The 19,223-nt window shown below is 32.5% G+C and overlaps 1 protein-coding gene and 1 pseudogene across 1 annotated transcript in view; one reads left to right on the top strand and one right to left on the bottom strand.

Moving 5' to 3' along the window:
* The window catches only part of LOC149794506 (alpha-tubulin N-acetyltransferase 1-like), a 44,382-nt gene that overhangs the window by 12,449 nt on the left and 12,710 nt on the right, over window positions 1-19,223 (bottom strand). The window contains exons 5-9 of the mRNA XM_089968760.1: window positions 15,490-15,637; window positions 12,711-12,773; window positions 8,111-8,283; window positions 6,355-6,392; window positions 2,144-2,443 (exon numbers count right to left, since the gene is read on the bottom strand). Coding sequence (XP_089824886.1) covers window positions 2,144-2,443; window positions 6,355-6,392; window positions 8,111-8,283; window positions 12,711-12,773; window positions 15,490-15,637 — 722 coding nt within the window. The remainder of the gene's footprint in view (window positions 1-2,143; window positions 2,444-6,354; window positions 6,393-8,110; window positions 8,284-12,710; window positions 12,774-15,489; window positions 15,638-19,223) is intronic.
* LOC149794507 (zinc finger protein 862-like) lies at window positions 10,067-10,913 on the top strand (annotated as a pseudogene).

Raw genomic sequence — 19,223 nt, forward strand, 5'->3', positions numbered from 1 at the left:
TGGTTCCCATAGTGGTGTTTATTATTGTCCTGCCAAATCAGGAGTCCCAAAAGCATGGAACTAGAATAGCTGTTGATACACCGCCAAACAAGATTCCTTTTTTTCTTCAAAAACACGTGACATTTATTTCGTGTGACAAATGTCTGCATCGAAACTCAATTTTTGTGTTGTTCAATTAGTACAATACTGATGTCATGATTTCAATGGAAGTAATAATGAAACTTCTTATCATCCTTGAGAATATCACTAAGTGCCAGTTCAAGAATTCTCTGAAACTCGCTTGCTGACAATGGGAAGTATCTGTGAAATCAAGCTCTTTATTTTACAAAGTATTCATTTCACTTGGCTACCTTGTCATCTTTGATTACAGTTATTAAAGAGTCAGTTAATTTAAGGTAGTTTATGTAACATACACAATAACAAGTTTTTGATTGATCAAATGAAGTGAGTTCACCCGACATTTGACCGGGGCCGCTAGATTTGAAGTTTGTTGGATTTTCGTTCCTTTTAACTTTTAACTTTTCTTTTATTCCACCTCCTTTATTTGATTCAAAAGACATAAATAACATGATAAGACAAAGGAGGCTAGCTTTTAATTCAGTGCAACAATACAACAAATACTTCCAGAAGTCAGTTATCAAAACACGGTCGGCACTTAATTAGGTTCTCAGAGAAACGCTCGCAGACATAGCTGTTACATTTAATTTCAAGAGAACACATTGCATTTAAGATGATTACACTTAAAAGGAACTAAAAGATAGAACTAGAACACAAATTTCAATTAATAAAAAATTATTTCATCTATATTTATTAAAGTACTGCCTCCAGTCGGCGTAACTGACATTTTCATTGATCAAAATTTCCTATATATTGTAAATTGCGGTGTACTAGGAATGTTGTTTGGAAAGAAAATGTAAAAACTAGTATAACCTATATTTAAATCTGATATTTCAAAGTGCTGATTAAAATTTCCAGGTCCTATCTACTATTTCGACGATAAAACAAGCAATACATCAAAGTTTCCGTTACCAATTTTAATCACAATTTTCTTCAAGATCAACAAATAGGGATCAATATTTGGGCTAGTTTCTGGTTTAAAAAATGGGATAAATGCCTGACCACGTGTTATAAGCTGGTTCGCGACTTATCAGGGCGCAAGTTATCGAGGAAGTGGTGTATGTATGTATATATATATATATATATATATATATATATATACAGTATAGTGTAATGCCAGCTGTTTACTCAAGCCAATTTTTTAACCATTGATGCCTCTGTCCTTGGCAACAAAACTGTCATACCTTTGAATTTAAAGTAACAATAATGCTTAGCCTGAACAAAGATCAGAGCAAATTCAACCTAAGCAAAGGAAGTGTACATGCAACATACTCTCAAAATGGTAATGTCCTTTGGTGGGAATGGAGATATTAATTTACTTGCAGGAAAAAAACAACACTGTGTTCTACATAATCATTGATTGTACTGCAACTATTTGCAGTTTAAATGGATGTAAATACTGTAAATATTTAAATACTGTCTTTTTACATAAGCACATGGTAAAAGAGCAACTAAAAGAAGTTCCCTGTAGGATAGATTTCTGTTATGGAGATGAGAAGAATGACAGATTCAGACAAATAGTGAATTTTTTTTAGAGGTCAACCAAAAAGTCTCAAAGATACACTTTCAATATTGCCGCTTAACTTTTTTTGTTCTTTATTGCAAACAGTTTAAAATGTTGCATAACAATTATCAGTGCACAATCCAAAATGGCCATTAATCTGCATACTATGAAATTATCATCACTTTGAAATGCATCATATCATGTGCATGTTTCCTGTCAGAAGTAAGTTTTTCCCTTAATCTGGGTCAAAAATCAGATGCACACAATATGTCAGGGTTATATACCCCAAAACGGAGTATTGGAAGCATAGCAATCATGCTGTAATTCATACATTTTCACTGGAATTCAACAGAGTCCAACTTAGAATTATGCATATAATAAAATGTACATTAAAACTAAAACGCACTGTTTCAGCTATATATATTCAAGTTCTTTAATACAAACTAGCTTTGAAATCAGCTAAGATAAATGGTCCTTAAGACTCAAGACAGATCAATTATTTTGGATGTTAAATGCATGTACCTGGAGTTATCCTGATTGGTTCCACCATTAACCCTTAGCATGCCTTTCTTGCCCTGGTAGTCCTGATGCATGTTCAATACCTGTTTGTAATCTGGAGTTGGTCCATCTCGATTCAGTAAAGGTGGGGTTCCAGGTGGGGTAGGGGGCAGGGCCTCAGTTTGAAGGCTTCCGGTGCTCCGTGTTTTACTGCTTTCTGGCCGTGAACTTGGAGGTGTGTGTAATGAATTATGGCGGCTATACATGGGATTGACACCTGATCCCAAACTATTAGTCCCTTGGGATAATTCTATGTGTAAATTTCTGAAATAGTTATGGAATACAGCTTTCACTTTGGACGAAGTTATCAAACAGTCAAACTATCAATTGTAGCCACCCATGAAAAACAAAGCAAACAGGCCTTTTTACATTGTTAACCTCTGAATGCAGGTTCACCTTTCATGCTTAGTTCTTGAATAAATACCGTGAACCAGATACAAGTATTGTTATTATAATTATTATTATGTTTACTATTAATATATGTATTATTATATGGGTTTTTTTCTTCAGACAACTGGAATAATTTCATATTCAAAGAATTCACTCAATAAATTTATTATTCATAAATTCTAGTGGAAAATGGTGTTGTTCATATATTTCTTAAAGCTGTCAGTCTATTTTCCATGTAGTACTTTTTGCTAATATATATATATATATATATATATATATATATATATATATATATATATATATATATATATATATATATATATATATATATATATATATAGAAAGAATACAAATCATATGGCGAATAACAATCCTTTCAAGTGCACTGGATCCAGCACAGGATCATGTATGTCAGGGATGGATTAAGATAAATGCAATAGACAACAAACAGTGCAAAACTAGTACATAACTAGCCTGAGTGCTTTTGACTCTTTAATGAGTCTTTTTCAAAGGCAAATACAAAACACAGACAATACAAACAAATAAAACAGAAAAACAGTTACGTTTGTGAAACTTTACATGGCTGTTTCTACAGGAATTAAACCTTTTAATTTTATTATGTTTCAACTAGTTTATTTCAGGTTGTTGCTGATACTGAAAATATTTGTATTGACCTAGAAATTGATGAGACATAACAGCATCTATTATTTTATGTAAATTTATGTAAGCGCAAATTATATCCCCCCATATTTCATTGTTACAGTAGCAATAGGCTATTAAGCAAATTTAGAGATTTATTTAAAAGAAAATATGTCAGCTGCAAAAGATAATTTTATTTATGCATGGTTGTCTTTTTCTAGTCTTCTTGGATTAAACCGCTTGGTTTCAATGTTCTAAGGCAGCGTATCCAGTAAGATTCCTTTTTCTTTCCTGGTTTGGGAACTCCAGTTGAGGTTGTAAGCAGTTGAAATGTATTACTATTTTAGAGGAATTTATATGCGGGACAATGAAATGTATTACTATTATAGAGGAATTTATAGGCATGACCATGAAATGTATTACTATTATACAGGAATTTATATGAAGGACCATGAAATGTATTACTATTATAGAGGAATTTATATGAGGGACCATGAAATGTATTATTATTATAAAGGAATTTATAGGCAGGACCATGAAATGTATTACTATTATAGAGGAATTTACAGGCAGTACCATGAAATGTATTACTATTATAGAGGAATTTATATGAGGGACCATGAAATGTATTACTATTATAGAGGAATTTATATGTGGGACCATGAAATGTACTACTAATATAGAGGAATTTATATGAGGGACCATGAAATGTATTAATATTATAGAGGAATTGATAGGCGGGACCATGAAATGTGTTACTATTATAGAGGAATTTATAAGCAGGAACATGAAATGTATTACTATTATAGAGGAATTTATATGCGGGACCATGAAATGTATTACTATTATAGAGGAACTTTATGAGGGACCATGAAATGTATTACTATTACAGAGGAATTTATAGGCAGAACCATGAAATGTATTAATATTATAGAGGAATTTATATGAGGGACCATGAAATGTATTACTATTATAGAGGAATTTATATGCGGGACCATGAAATGTATTACTATTATAGAGGAATTTATATGCGGGACCATGAAATGTATTACTATTATAGAGGAACTTTATGAGGGACCATGAAATGTATTACTATTACAGAGGAATTTATAGGCAGAACCATGAAATGTATTAATATTATAGAGGAATTTATATGCGGGACCATGAAATGTATTACTATTATATAGGAATTTATATGTGGGACCATGAAATGTACTACTAATATAGAGGAATTTATATGAGGGACCATGAAATGTATTAATATTATAAAGGAATTTATAGGCAGAACCATGAAATGTATTACTATTATAGAGGAATTTATAGGCGGGACCATGAAATGTATTAATATTATAGAGGAATTGATAGGCAGAACCATGAAACGTGTTACTATTATAGAGGAATTTATAGGCGGCACCATGAAATGTATTAATATTATAGAGGAATTGATAGGCAGAACCATGAAATGTATTACTATTATAGAGGAATTTATAGGCGGCACCATGAAATGTACTACTATTATAGAGGAATTTATATGAGGGACCATGAAATGTATTAATATTATAGAGGAATTTATAGGCAGAACCATGAAATGTATTACTATTATAGAGGAATTTATAGGCGGCACCATGAAATGTATTAATATTATAGAGGAATTGATAGGTGGGACCATGAAATGTGTTACTATTATAGAGGAATTTATAGGCAAGACCATGAAATGTATTAATATTATAGAGGAATTTATAGGTGGGACCATGAAATGTATTACTATTATAAAGGAATTTACATGTAGGAACATGAAATGTATTACTATTATAGAGAAATTTATAGGCATGACCATGAAATGTATTACTATTATAAAGGAATTTATAGGTGGGACCATGAGATGTATTACTATTTTACAGGAATTTATAGGCAGGAACATGAAATGTATTACTATTATTGAGGAATGTATAGGCAGGACCATGAAATGTATTACTATTATAGAGGAATTTATAGGTGGGACCATGTTGTTGTTGTTGTTGTAAGGTTTAACGCCATTTTTCAGTACATGATAGGCTATACATGGCGGCCAGTATTAATGGTGGAGGAAGAACCCAGGAAAACTCCGGAAAGAACCACCGACCCATGGGAAGCTACTGCCAAGCTTTCTCACATATCCACATTAGCCGAACCCGATACTTGAACCTACGTATACAGAGGTGAGATGGCAGTGATCCGTAACAAAGAGCGCTTTAGACCACTCGGCCACTCGGCACCCCCGGTGGGACCATGAAATGTATTACTATTACAGAGGAATTTATACGCAGGACCATGAAATGTATTACTATTATAGAGGAATTTATAGGCAGTACCATGAAATGTATTACTATTATAAAGGAATTTATATGAGGGACCATGAAATGTATTACTATTATAGAGGAATTTATATGAGGGAATATGCATATGGAAATACAAATCATGTGACCTTTATGCAAAGGTCACTGTAAGACCAGATTTAATTGTTCATCTGTGTATATTGCTGTTATAAGGCACTTTCTTTATTTACCATTCTACATTCTGAAAGGAAAATCTAAACCTTTATGTATTTATTTGTGTTAGGTTTTCAAGCAAAAACCCTTATCCTGCAAATGACTCTGATATTTAACAAAACTTTTGCAAATTATTTTAAGCTTTCAGAGATAAGTTTATTTTATCATGTTTATTTTTATACTGAATCTTACATTACAATGAATATTTTGTTTATAATTTAAATCAAATTTTAAAAAAAAACAAGTTCAATAAAAAAATCTGGAACAAAAGTAAATGTTACTTTATATACTGTCAGAATGAAATTTCTTCAAACTGAAAACAAATGGGCAAAAATTTAAATTTATAAAATCCAGTAAAATCACCAAAGACCACTGCCTGAAGAACAGGGAAGCTGAGTGTTTGAATGTGATCTAATAACAGATACATTTCACTAACTTACAAAACAAATTGAATAACTGTAATTAGTGTGTGATCTTATTTATGGGTTGAACAATTATTTATGTTTTTAAAGTTTAATGAATTCCTTATTTCAATTAATAATTAATATCATGAGTGAAATGGGAATTTAATTTAAAGTTCTTATTAAAAATTAACCAATAATCTCAAGAAGTCCTTACTCTTGTCTCTGATCTGGTCCTGGGCGAAATGCAGTAGGCTGAAAAGTGAAAAATAATACATTCTTAAAAAATGGGCATTTGTGACTGAAATTATAGTCATTCACATCAACTCAAATTTTCATTCAATACTTATTGAGCTAATGATATGACTAGCAAAATAGTAAATCATGTATGCAGTAAAACCTGAAAGTGTGATGTTTTATAGATATACAAAAATGTGACTATTTTTGTGTTCCTTCCAAGTAGCTGGGCCCTGACATGCGTCTCAAATGTGATCATGGTCTCTTTGTGTCCGACATCGAGGCAGTTCATTAAAAGTAACTGGGCACTGACTTGCATCTTAACTGTGATCATGGTCACTTTGTGTCCGACATCAAGGCAGTTCATTCCAAGTAGCTGGGCCCTGACTTGCATCTTAAATGTGATCATGGTCTCTTTGTGTCTGACATCGAGGCAGTTCATTCCAAGTAGCTGGGCCCTGACTTGCAAATGAACAAAGTCCATAGGACTTAGTTTTTACCTTAAGAATACTAAGAGTACGAATATGAATACCGCATAATGATTTTTATTTTCATTCATTTTTTGTGTGAATACTATCTATACTTGCTAATAAGTTGAGACCAACTGCATACTGCACAGACTCGGATCAGCTGTCATATGATGTGCTGACAGATCTGGGTCTCTGCAGTAATCAGCAGAACAAACAACAAAGACCCTGATCTGCCAATGCATTATGCAGCAGCAGATCACAATTATGTTGTTCACAGCTCAACTCAACTCAAAAGCAAGTGTATACATATATATATATATATATATGACACAAAAGATCTGAATGATTTCCAATGAAATGATGATATGTCTACAAAATATATATAAATCAGGAATTTAAAGTAAAATGTTGAACATTTAATTTATGTGTACATGGGTTAACATTCTGCTCTATTTTGAAATAATCTCGGAAACTGTGGAGGTATGAATTTGACACCCTAGTTTTCAGTCTGAAACCGAGTGTTTGCTAAAATGTTTTTTTAAATTTTTAACTGTCAGTTTTTCATTTATTCGTTTGTAACTTATCATATAAGAATAACAGTCTTTATGCTTTACAAAAGATGGATGTTTTCCAAGATTCTATAAAGACTCTTAAATCACAAGCTGAATACACTGGTGGTCATGCAGCCCCTGAAAATAGTTTTTCAAGAAATATTCCAGGAGACTCCAAAGGCTTCCAAAAGTTCACAAGTAGTATTTATTATTACAGAAATTGAACCTTCTCAATAAGTTACTTTATTGCAGCATTAATGGATACAAATATAGGAGCACAAATTAAAAATCAGTGTGACACTACTACAAATGGATGCTATAGCTTCTGGTACATGTAAATGTGATTTTTCATTTGATCCATTGTATTTTATACTATTTTATTTATTTATTTATTACTTTTGGAAAATACCTAAACAGTAAATATTCTCAACTTCAAAAATTTAAATATTTTATAATGTTTAATGTTATGCATCCCTTCAGATAAATTCAAGAAGGTTTAAAAAAATAAATTAAAGAAGTCTCCAAGGTAAATTAAAGTTCAAGGATTTTTCAAGGTTGTATGAGCCATGCTCAAACTTTTCTCTCAAGCTACAGCAAAGAATGTTTTCACATAGATAAATGATTTACTAGATCCTGTATACACCATCCACACCTTTATGCATAACTCTGAAAAGCAGCACCATTATATTTGTATTCTGAACCAAATTTAACTTACCACAAAGTCAAGGTCCTTTCTACTTCTAGGGTCTGTTATGCCATTACTTCTCCCCACATTTGAATGAGGATGTCCAATCTGATGAGCAGATCCATACTGTCTTGAATTATGTATTGGGGGAAGACCATATTTAGCTTGACCATTGGACATTATACGGTCATCAAACAATGTCTCTGTAGAAAAAGAAAGTATTTAATTTGTATAGATAAATTTATTTCTCTGATTTATGTGAACTATTTGCCACTCTCATGATTGTTTTCTAATAGTAATCATGTTTTAACTACCATATGTAATCATTTACAAGTCAACTGCAGACTGTATGATTACAGTTCTGGGTTTATGCAGTTTGTTTGGGGTAACAAGTAGTGCAAACAACACTGTGACTGACCCTGGTCTGCCAGAGCATTATGCGAGAATTGATCAGGACCCATGCTGAAAAGTTGCTTCCTTCCCATGTATAATTCATGATCATTATTAATTTCCCATTTTCAGACCATAAAAAATTTTAAGAGTTTGAAATGTTTGGCAAATATCACACTGGTTTCATCACTGAATAGTGATCTGGACCTATGCTGTTTATTGCTGGGCTCACCTTATATGGGAATATCATTATACCCTCAGCAAACATAGTTTGCATGTCTTTCTCCTAAACCACTGAGTACAATTTCACCAGACTTGGCATTTTACTCAGCCAAACTGTAGGTATGTAACAGAAAGGTCTTACTTCTTACTCTCTCCACTTGTGACACCTTACCTGCATGTGGAGTTGGGGAAAGAAGAGTATAAATGTAATAAGATATATTTTAATACCAGAGACAGTTATAACTTCTACAAAAGGTTTGAAAAATATAATCAGCGTAGACACATAATACATCTGATACTCCCACTCCCATCCCCAACCACCAAGACCCAACTCACCTGGGTCACAGTCAGAGTGGGGTAGTGAAGTCATGGTGGAGGTGAAGAAATATCAGACAGCATAGGGGTCTGCTATGGCAAGTCAATCAAGTTAATATAGTTTAAAAATATTACATTTTAGCCAAATGTACCTGACATTTCATTGTAAAATGTACATCCTTCATACTGTCTTTTTTAATCTTTATCATCACCATAACCTTCTTCTCCTTCATATACTACATCTTACTAATGAAATTGTATATCAAGATAAATTTCAGTCTAGGCTTAAATATGTACTAGAAATTGTATATCAACATGAATTTCATAGTCTAGGCTTAAACATGTACTAGAAATTGTATATCAACATGAATTTCAGTCTAGGATTAAATATGTACTAGAAATTGTATATCAACATGAATTTCAGTCTAGGCTTAAATATGTACTAGAAATTGTATATCAACATGAATTTCACAGTCTAGGCTTAAATATGTACTAGAAATTGTATATCAAGATAAATTTCACAATCTAGGCTTAAATATGTACTAGAAATTGTATATCAACATGAATTTCACAGTCTAGGCTTAAACATGTACTAGAAATTGTATATCAACATGAATTTCAGTCTAGGCTTAAATATGTACTAGAAATTGTATATCAACATGAATTTCAGTCTAGGCTTAAATATGTACTAGAAATTGTATATCAACATGAATTTCACAGTCTAGGCTTAAAGCTGTACTAGAAATTGTATATCAACATGAATTTCAGAGTCTAGGCTTAAATATGTACTAGAAATTGTATATCAACATCAATTTCACAGTCTAGGCTTACAGCCTTCCCGAAAACCGTCGGTTCGTCGGACATGACCGACAAATTTTTACCCGGACCGACAGTTTGTTAGTCGGCATCGGACCGACTGTTCGGCAGTTTTCTCACTCTGCACCGCTCGAGTAGTCGTTCTTGAATCTAGTTTGTTAAACATATTTTCATTGGTTACAAGCTTTTAAGCGATCCAATCGCTACACCTGTTATAAACAGTTATGCAGCTCACCTGTCATCATGGCATCTTTGAAATATTACGACGGAGCGAAACCAGGGAAAAAAAGAAAACTATCTTATGAAGAATTGAAAGAAAAGAAAAAGGATTACGAAAAACATAGGGTTGAAAGAACCTTTAATGATAAATGGAAAGAAAACAGAGACTGGTTAATATTTGATGAAATAAAGCAAGTTATGCAGTGTGCCATGTGTCTCAGTTTCTACGGCGAGAAAGTGAGGTCTGATGAAAATTTGCGAAACACAAACGCGTTTATCGTCGGATGTACAAATTTTAGAATGTCAACAATAAATGATCATGAACTTTCCAAGTCCCACAAAAAAGCATCTGAGTTTGTTTCAGGCAGACAGAAAACTGCTCAGGAAAAACTGGGGTCAGAAGCCGGCAAAGCACTTAGGCAATTAAAGGCAGCTGAAAAAAGTAGATTAGTGCATTTGTTCAGAAATGCACACGCAGTAGCCAAAAATAATCGTCCACTATCAGATTATACATGGCTGTGTGAAATTGACAAAGCTAAACAATTAGACATAGGCAGTACATATATTAATGACAAAGCAGCTGCAGATTTCATACACAGTATAGCACAGACAGAGAAGCAAAAAACTGTCAATCTTATTGAGTATAATGATGGATGGAAGTACAGATATCTCAGGAGATGAACAGGAGACCATATACATAAGAACTGCAATGAAAGGTGTTGTTAAAGAAAGGTTCCTGAACATCAGCACTCCAAACTCAACAAAGTCTCTGGATCTCTTTGAGAATGTTATGCAGGTCTTCAAGGAGAACAACATCAATGAAAGTATGATTCATTATAAAAGTTTAACAAATTCTGTAATTTTTGATTAAATAAGATCAGATTTTTTTTAATTCTACAAAGCAATGAATTTGACTTAACTTTACTTGATTAACATGTGTTATTTACACTTAGAAAATAGAAAACAAAACACGTTACAAAATACCTCAATTTTGTTATATTTTGTCGGTCTGACAGATTTTTTTTCGGTCTGACAGATTTTCAGGTTTTGTCAGACCGAATGTCTGACACTTTTTTTTAGCTTTCGGGAAGTCTGGGCTTAAATCTGTACTAGATATTTTATATCAACATGAATTTCACAATCTAGGCTTAAATATGTACTAGAAATTGTATATCAACATGAATTTCACAATCTAGGCTTAAATATGTACTAGAAATCGTATATCAACATAAATTTCACAGTCTAGGCCTAAATCTGTACTAGAAATTGTATATCAACATAAATTTCATTCTAAGCTAAAATATGTACTAGAAATTGTATATCAACATGAATTTCACAATCTAGGCTTAAACATGTACTAGAAATCGTATATCAACATAAATTTCACAGTCTAGGCCTAAATCTGTACTAGAAATTGTATATCAACATAAATTTCATTCTAAGCTAAAATATGTACTAGAAATTGTATATCAACATGAATTTCACAATCTAGGCTTAAATATGTACTAGAAATCGTATATCAACATAAATTTCACAGTCTAGGCCTAAATCTGTACTAGAAATTGTATATCAACATAAATTTCATTCTAAGCTAGAATATGCACTAGAAATTGTATATCAACATGAATTTCACAATCTAGGCTTAAATATGTACTAGAAATCATATATCAACATAAATTTCACAGTCTAGGCTTAAATCTGTACTAGAAATTGTATATCAACATAAATTTCATTCTAAGCTAAAATATGTACTAGAAATTATATATCAACATGAATTTCACAGTCTATGCCTACATCTGTATGAGAAATTGTATATCAACATGAATTTCACAACAGGACTAAATCTGTACTAGAAATTGTATATCAACATAAATTTCACAGTCTTGGCCTAAATCTGTATAAGAAGTTGTATACCAACATGAATTTCACAACAGGCCTAAATCTGTACTAGAAATTGTATATCAACATAAATTTCACAGTCTTGGCCTAAATCTGTACAAGAAGTTGCATACCAACATGAATTTCACAACAGGCCTAAATCTGTACTAGAAATTGTATATCAACATGAATTTCACAGTCTAGGCCTAAATCTGTAAGAGAAATTGTATATCAACATGAATTTCACAACAGGCCTAAATCTATACTAGAAATTGTATATCAATATAAATTTCACAGTCTTGGCCTAAATCTGTACGAGAAATTGTATATCAACATGAATTTCACAACAGGCCTAAATATCTACTAGAAATTGTATATCAACGTGATATTCAGTCTAAGCCTAAATATGTATTAGAAACTGTATATTAACACAAATTTCACAGTCTAGGCCTAAATCTGTATATCAGCATCAATTTCACAGTTAAAACTGCCTAAATCTGTACTATGTATACTAACATGAATTTAACAGTCTATGCTGCCTAAATCTACACTAGAAATTGTATATCAACATAAATTTCACAGTTAAAACTGCCTAAATCTGTACTATGTATACTAACATGAATTTAACAGTCTATGCTGCTGAATATATACTAAAAATGTATATTAACATAAACTGTACAGTCTAAGCCTAAATCTGTACCATAAATTGTATATCAACATGAATTTCACAGTTATAGCTGCCTAAAAATGTACCAAAATTTACTTTCTACAATTTATCAACAAACATTACCTGTTCTTCTCAGTGGAAAGCCAGGTCCACTACCTTGTCCTCTTCTCCTTCCTGCTGGCACGTCTATAAAATAGAGGGATTGACAAACTGTGAAAATGAATTTTGGTCCAGTAGTCCAAAGTATTGTTGCCAATTATAGGCAATCATAAAACTTAAATGTGCTAAATTTATTTTGGATGAATTATGAAATATAGAAGTCAATTGAGGTTATCGTAAAACTTCAATGCACCTAATTTATTTTGGATGTAGTAGTACAAAGAATAATAGTCCATTACAGGTGATAATAAAACTTAGATGAAAAGAATTTATTTTGGATTCAGTAGTACAAAGAATAATAGTCTATTACAGGTGATAATAAAACTTAGATGAAAAGAATTTATTTTGGATTCAGTAGTACAAAGAATAATAGTCTGTTACAGGTGATAATAAAACTTAGATGAAAACAATTTATTTTGGATTCAGTAGTACAAAGCATAGTAATCATTTACAGGCGATCATAAAACATCAATGTGCCTAATTTAAGAATTATAATACATGTATAACTAATTTTATAAATATTTTCATCAACACTTATAGCGCTCAAAATTAATCTTGCAATAAGAAATTTCCAAAAGTCAGCATTATATACAAACTGGAATATCATATTTGAAAAGGAATTCCATAACATTCATCAAGGAGTAAGGTTTGAAGATATAAAGGGCCTAGTGACATAATAATGAAGGAAAACAAGCACCTGTCTATGGAACAATAAAGCCATTCAAAATTCAATTCAAAACAAATTTATAAAGAATGCTGCAAATAAAGTCAAACTTCACTGATAGCTAAACTATCTTCATAAAAGGCAGCCAAACCTGCACACTGAGCCCCCAATTACACATTGCTGCAGAATATTTGACCTTGACCTCGTGGCCAAAAAGCTGAGCCAGCATGTTGGAGCATGAATTGTCTTAGCTTTATAATTGTTCTTCCCAAATAAAAAGATGCATCATGGGATTTTGGAAATATAAGCAAACAAATAAGAGCTAACTAAACCCTCAATGCAAATTTACTATAACTGTGACCTTAATAAAATTGATTGATTGATTGATTGATTGATTGATTGATTTCTTAACTCTTTTGTAAGCCTGTCGCTTGTTAGTTTCTTATGCATAATTCTGGAACCTACTTACTGTTGATTCATAGCAAGAAATAAAGATCCCCTATTTGGAATACTTTGGAATGAATCTACAGACAGGGTTTTGTATGTGAGTGGTGCAGGTATTTCATCACCTAGTTTCTTTTTCTGATTAACTCTAAAGAAACTGATCCAGTTCTGTCAAGTCAGTCTGGGAAATAAAACAACCCATACAATGCAGTCAGGTTGATTATGCAATGGTCTAAGCAAGCAATTATCTTTATCAGCACAGATTCAAATGAGCATTTAAAAATGGCTGATAGGTATATGAGGGCCTATACAATTCATGGACTCCACCTATGAATATGACTGATAGGTCTATGAGGGCCTATACGATTCATGGACTCCACCTATGAATATGACTGATAGGTCTATGAGGGCCTATACAATTCATGGACTCCACCTATGAATACGACTGATAGGTCTATGAGGGCCTATACAATTCATGGACTCCACCTATGAATATGACTGATAGGTCTATGAGGGCCTATACAATTCATGGACTCCGCCCATTAAAGCCTTGATAAGGTGCTTCAGGAATCTGGATTCGCTAATCACAAGAAAGTTTTGTAGGACATAAGAGGGTCATGACTAGAAGCCACATTTTCCAAGTCTCTCCAAATGAGTGGCAAAGTGAAAATCATTCAAATACATTGAAAAAGGTGACTTCTCAGCCTAAAAGTTATATTAGTTGCTCTTCTCATTTGCTGGTGTATGCCCTGGAAAATGCTTAATGAAAACCCCACTTACCAACCCCATCAACAATGGACATAAGACAATAACTTTGCCAGTGTGTCACTTTAGACAATCTGGAGTCAAGTCTTAGACGGATTTCATGTACATGTGCTTTAAAGTGATTAAAATTTCTGAAAATAATATATTTTGCAGTTGATGCAGAGCATTGCTAGTGAAGATATTTCCCATGCAAATTCTTTAGTTCTCTTTTTTTTAAACTATTGGCAATTTAATATAAACAATTTAACAGAAACATATTGAAATATAAGCAACTGTTGTTGTTTTCAGTTTAGCACCATTGTCCAGCACAAGATAGGCTAAACATAGTGGGTGGCATAATTAGTAGAGAAAGAACCCTTGTAAGAACCAACAACCCACAGGAAGCTACTAGAAACTTTTTTCACATAACCACATTTGCCGAGCAGGAGACTCAAACCACAAGGACAGAGGTGAGATAACAGTGATTGGTAAAGGCAGAGATTCAAACCAATGGCCACCTGAGGCCCCTAAGCAAACAATTAGCAGATTGTTCCAGATACTTAAGAAGTGTGTGTTCGTGTATAATGGTGACAATGATACTGATTATTCATCATTTTCACTATTAACAATAAAAGCCTTTATGGAAAATCTACTATTACTACTGTTTTTTTCATCCTACCATACTCCAACTGCCATGGCACTAAATAACCTGCTTGTGTTGCTGAGCCAAAAAACACCAAACCAAACAGAGTTCATTAGAGGACATGAAGCATGTCATCTGGGTGTGAGATGATACTGTTATTGCAAACATGGAGGAAGAGATAGAGACAGTCTGAGAGATAGATAGTAAGATGGACAAGTAGAATGATTCTTTAGAAATTCCTCCTTTACCTGTCCTATCATCAAAGAATCCTTCATATATGACAAAGTTGTTCACTTGTGGAATTTCCACCTTCAGATTGTAGTGTTTTTTCAGAAACTGGCTAAACTTGAAAGATGGTTTATCTATAGCAAGGTGTTCTGGTTTTACCCCAGTGTCCTGCAAAGACAGTAGACATTTATTATGAAATATGCAATCAAGACACTAGATATTTCATTCAGATATCGTTGGTTGGAAAAATAAAAAAAAACAACAATAAAAAAAATAATTAAAGTCAACAAAGAAAATTGTTTGATCAATAACATGCAGTAAAACTCTGAAAACTCATGCACTATGGACCAGTATTGGATTTTAGGTCTTCAGTTGGTCTGAGCTTTAGAAATCACCTGCAAAACTATTTGTGCAAAGTGAATCAATTACTAAACATTGACCTTTTATAATGTTTAAGCTGTCACTGATGACATGCAGTTGCTGTTTTCGGAACAATAAAAGAAAGGAAAACTGACAGAAAAAAACAGTGATAGAGAGAAAGACAAATAAAGAGAGACACAGCTACCAAATGATATTGATCATTTAAGTGATTAAAAAAATTCACAATGATTTAAAAGTCAATCTTGACAGTTATCTTATACCTGAGATCAGCACTCAAATCTTATGTGAAGACGCTTGATTTGATACCTAATCTGGGACACAGACTTTGTCTGGGACCATTTACAACCTGCCCTTTAGAAAGACTGAATGATGAGGCAAATGAACTGTCACTGTATCTGTAACACACAACACTAGCTTTTCAGTATACTACCAAACTATCCTTTAAGTTATATAATCCCTCATAAAATGCTGTCATTAGACCAAAAATGCATATGATCAGAAAACAATATTTTTCCCCAACTTTTGGTACAGGAATTTATCCTCATCAAAAAGCAGCAAACATGAACCTAGCCAATACTGAAGAATCTTTCTATTTCCAAATTATCAATTTGATTATTAAAACTCACTAATATTTGATTTTTGCCATTACCAAAAGTCCAATACCAGTTCTTTCATTATTTTCAGAGTAAAATCAATGAATCAGATTTATATCATAGTCATTCATCTCTGTATACAGATGTATATCATAGCCATTAATCACTGTATACAGATGTATATCATAGCTATTAATCACTGTATACAGATGTAAATCATAGTCATTCATCTCTGTATACAGATGTAAATCACAGCCATTCAGCCCTGTATACTGATGTATATCATAGCTATTAATCACTGTATACAGATTGTAAATCATAGCTATTAATCTATGTATACAGGTGTATATCATAGCTATTAATCACTGTATACAGATGTAAATCATAGCTATTACTCTCTGAATACAGATGTATATCATAGCTATTAATATCTTTATACAGATGTATATCATAGCTATTAATATCTTTATACAGATGTAAATCATAGCTATTAATCACTGTATACAGACGTATGTCATAGCTATTAATCACTGTATACAGATGTAAATCATAGTCATCCATCTCTGTATACAGATGTATATCACAGCCATTCAGCCCTGTATACTGATGTATGTCATAGCTATTAATCACTGTATACAGATGTAAATCATAGCTATTAATCACTGTATACAGACGTATGTCATAGCTATTAATCACTGTATACAGATGTAAATCATAGTCATCCATCTCTGTATACAGATGTATATCACAGCCATTCAGCCCTGTATACTGATGTATGTCATAGCTATTAATCACTGTATACAGATGTATATCATAGCTATTAATCTATGTATACAGATGTATGTCATAGCTATTAATCAATGTATACAGATGTAAATCATAGCTATTAATCTCTGTATACAGATGTATATCATAGCTATTAATCTATGTATACAGACGTATGTCATAGCTATTAATCAATGTATACAGATGTAAATCATAGCTATTAATCTCTGTATACAGATGTATATCATAGCTATTAATCACTGTATACAGATGTAAATCATAGTCATCCATCTCTGTATACAGATGTATATCACAGCCATTCAGCCCTGTATACTGATGTATATCATAGCTATTAATCACTGTATACAGATGTAAATCATAGCTATTAATCTCTGTATACAGATGTATAACATAGCTATTAATCTCTGTATACAGATGTATAACATAGCTATTAATCACTGTATACAGATGTATATCACAGCCATTCAACCCTGTATACAGATGTAAATCAGTCATTAATCACTGTATACAGATGTATATCACAGCCATTCAACCCTGTATACAGATGTAAATCAGTCATTAATCACTGTATACAGATGTAAATCATAGTCATCCATCTCTGTATACAGATGTAAATCACAGCTATTAATCACTGTATACAGATGTAAATCACAGCTATTAATCACTGTATACAGATATACCATAGCTATTAATCACTGTATACATATGTATATCGTAGCCATTCAGACCTGTATACAGATGTGTATCACAGCCATTCAGCCCTGTATACAGATGTACCATTAGCAGTCCTTGATGCCAAAATCTAATCAAAAATGCCATCTTCTGTCATCCCAGTGCTAGTAGTAACATTTTCATCCATCCCTATGAAATTCTCATCAACCTATTCTGGTAACTGCACTGTAAAATACTGAACCACTTGCTCAGGCTCATCATTTACAATATGAGACACTGACTAAGCTACCCCCACCCACCAAATTCATTAACTATGTAACTTAGAAGTTGTGGGTCAAACATGTTCAACTACTGTCATAAAGCAGACAGGTGCTTTAAGTGCCTTTTACAAAGTCTATAAGTGCAAAGAGTGCTTTTATCTTAGAAACACAAAAATAAATGATAAGTGAAGGCTTGGTTTTATATTTTGAACATTTGAACCTAACACTTTTAAAGTCTTTATTTATCCACAGCCATATTTAAAGATATCCATCTGTACTGCAGTAATCTGACCTATGTGCTTTAGAGAATATTTAATGTTTCAAGTCTGTGGTCATAAACAAAGTAACAGGAAGAAGAAAAACCAACACATTTTGTAAAGCTAGACAAGTAATTTAATTCTCTAAGTTTTAAGAAAATGCAAATTTAAGAGGAATCCAATATAATCCACAAGTCCAAAAGAATTGAGTGTTCCAAATGAATTTCTTTACCTTGAAAGTGCTGATGTGCCACAATGGCATTGCTCAAAGCTCCTTCAAATACATTAACAATAATCCCAGAATAATAATTTAGTTCAATGACTACTATGTAATTCCTATGAAAAATTCAAACAAATGCTTCCCCTTAAATTATATCAAAACACATTATAGCACATCTGATGACTGCTATTAAAACTAGAACTAAAGAAATAAGGCTGAAATAACTGACTGACCCATCCAATGGAAAACAAGCCCAAACTCATAATCAGGTTTATTATTAATATCATTTTTAATAAGGATCATAAACACCTATTTAGAGATCCTATGCAATCTACAGGCACCCAACAAAAGTAAAAGACACAATACAGATATATATAACAGGAACTTAATTTTTAATTCTACACTGTTCTACCTCCAAGCAAGAGAAATTAATAGGATTAAAAGCTAATTATGTAGGTTAATTTAAATAAGCTTTGTTCTCCTTAATTCTCTACTACACAAACTAAGCTCATCTACTAATAGTCAGCATGCTGAATGTAAATCTTCCAGAAATTTTGAGTTTAAATTGTTATTAATATCGCCAGG

The sequence above is a fragment of the Sinohyriopsis cumingii genome, chromosome 8 (assembly GCF_028554795.1).
Source record: "Sinohyriopsis cumingii isolate HCF-2022 chromosome 8, ASM2855479v2, whole genome shotgun sequence".
In the NCBI taxonomy this organism is placed as follows: domain Eukaryota; kingdom Metazoa; phylum Mollusca; class Bivalvia; order Unionida; family Unionidae; genus Sinohyriopsis; species Sinohyriopsis cumingii.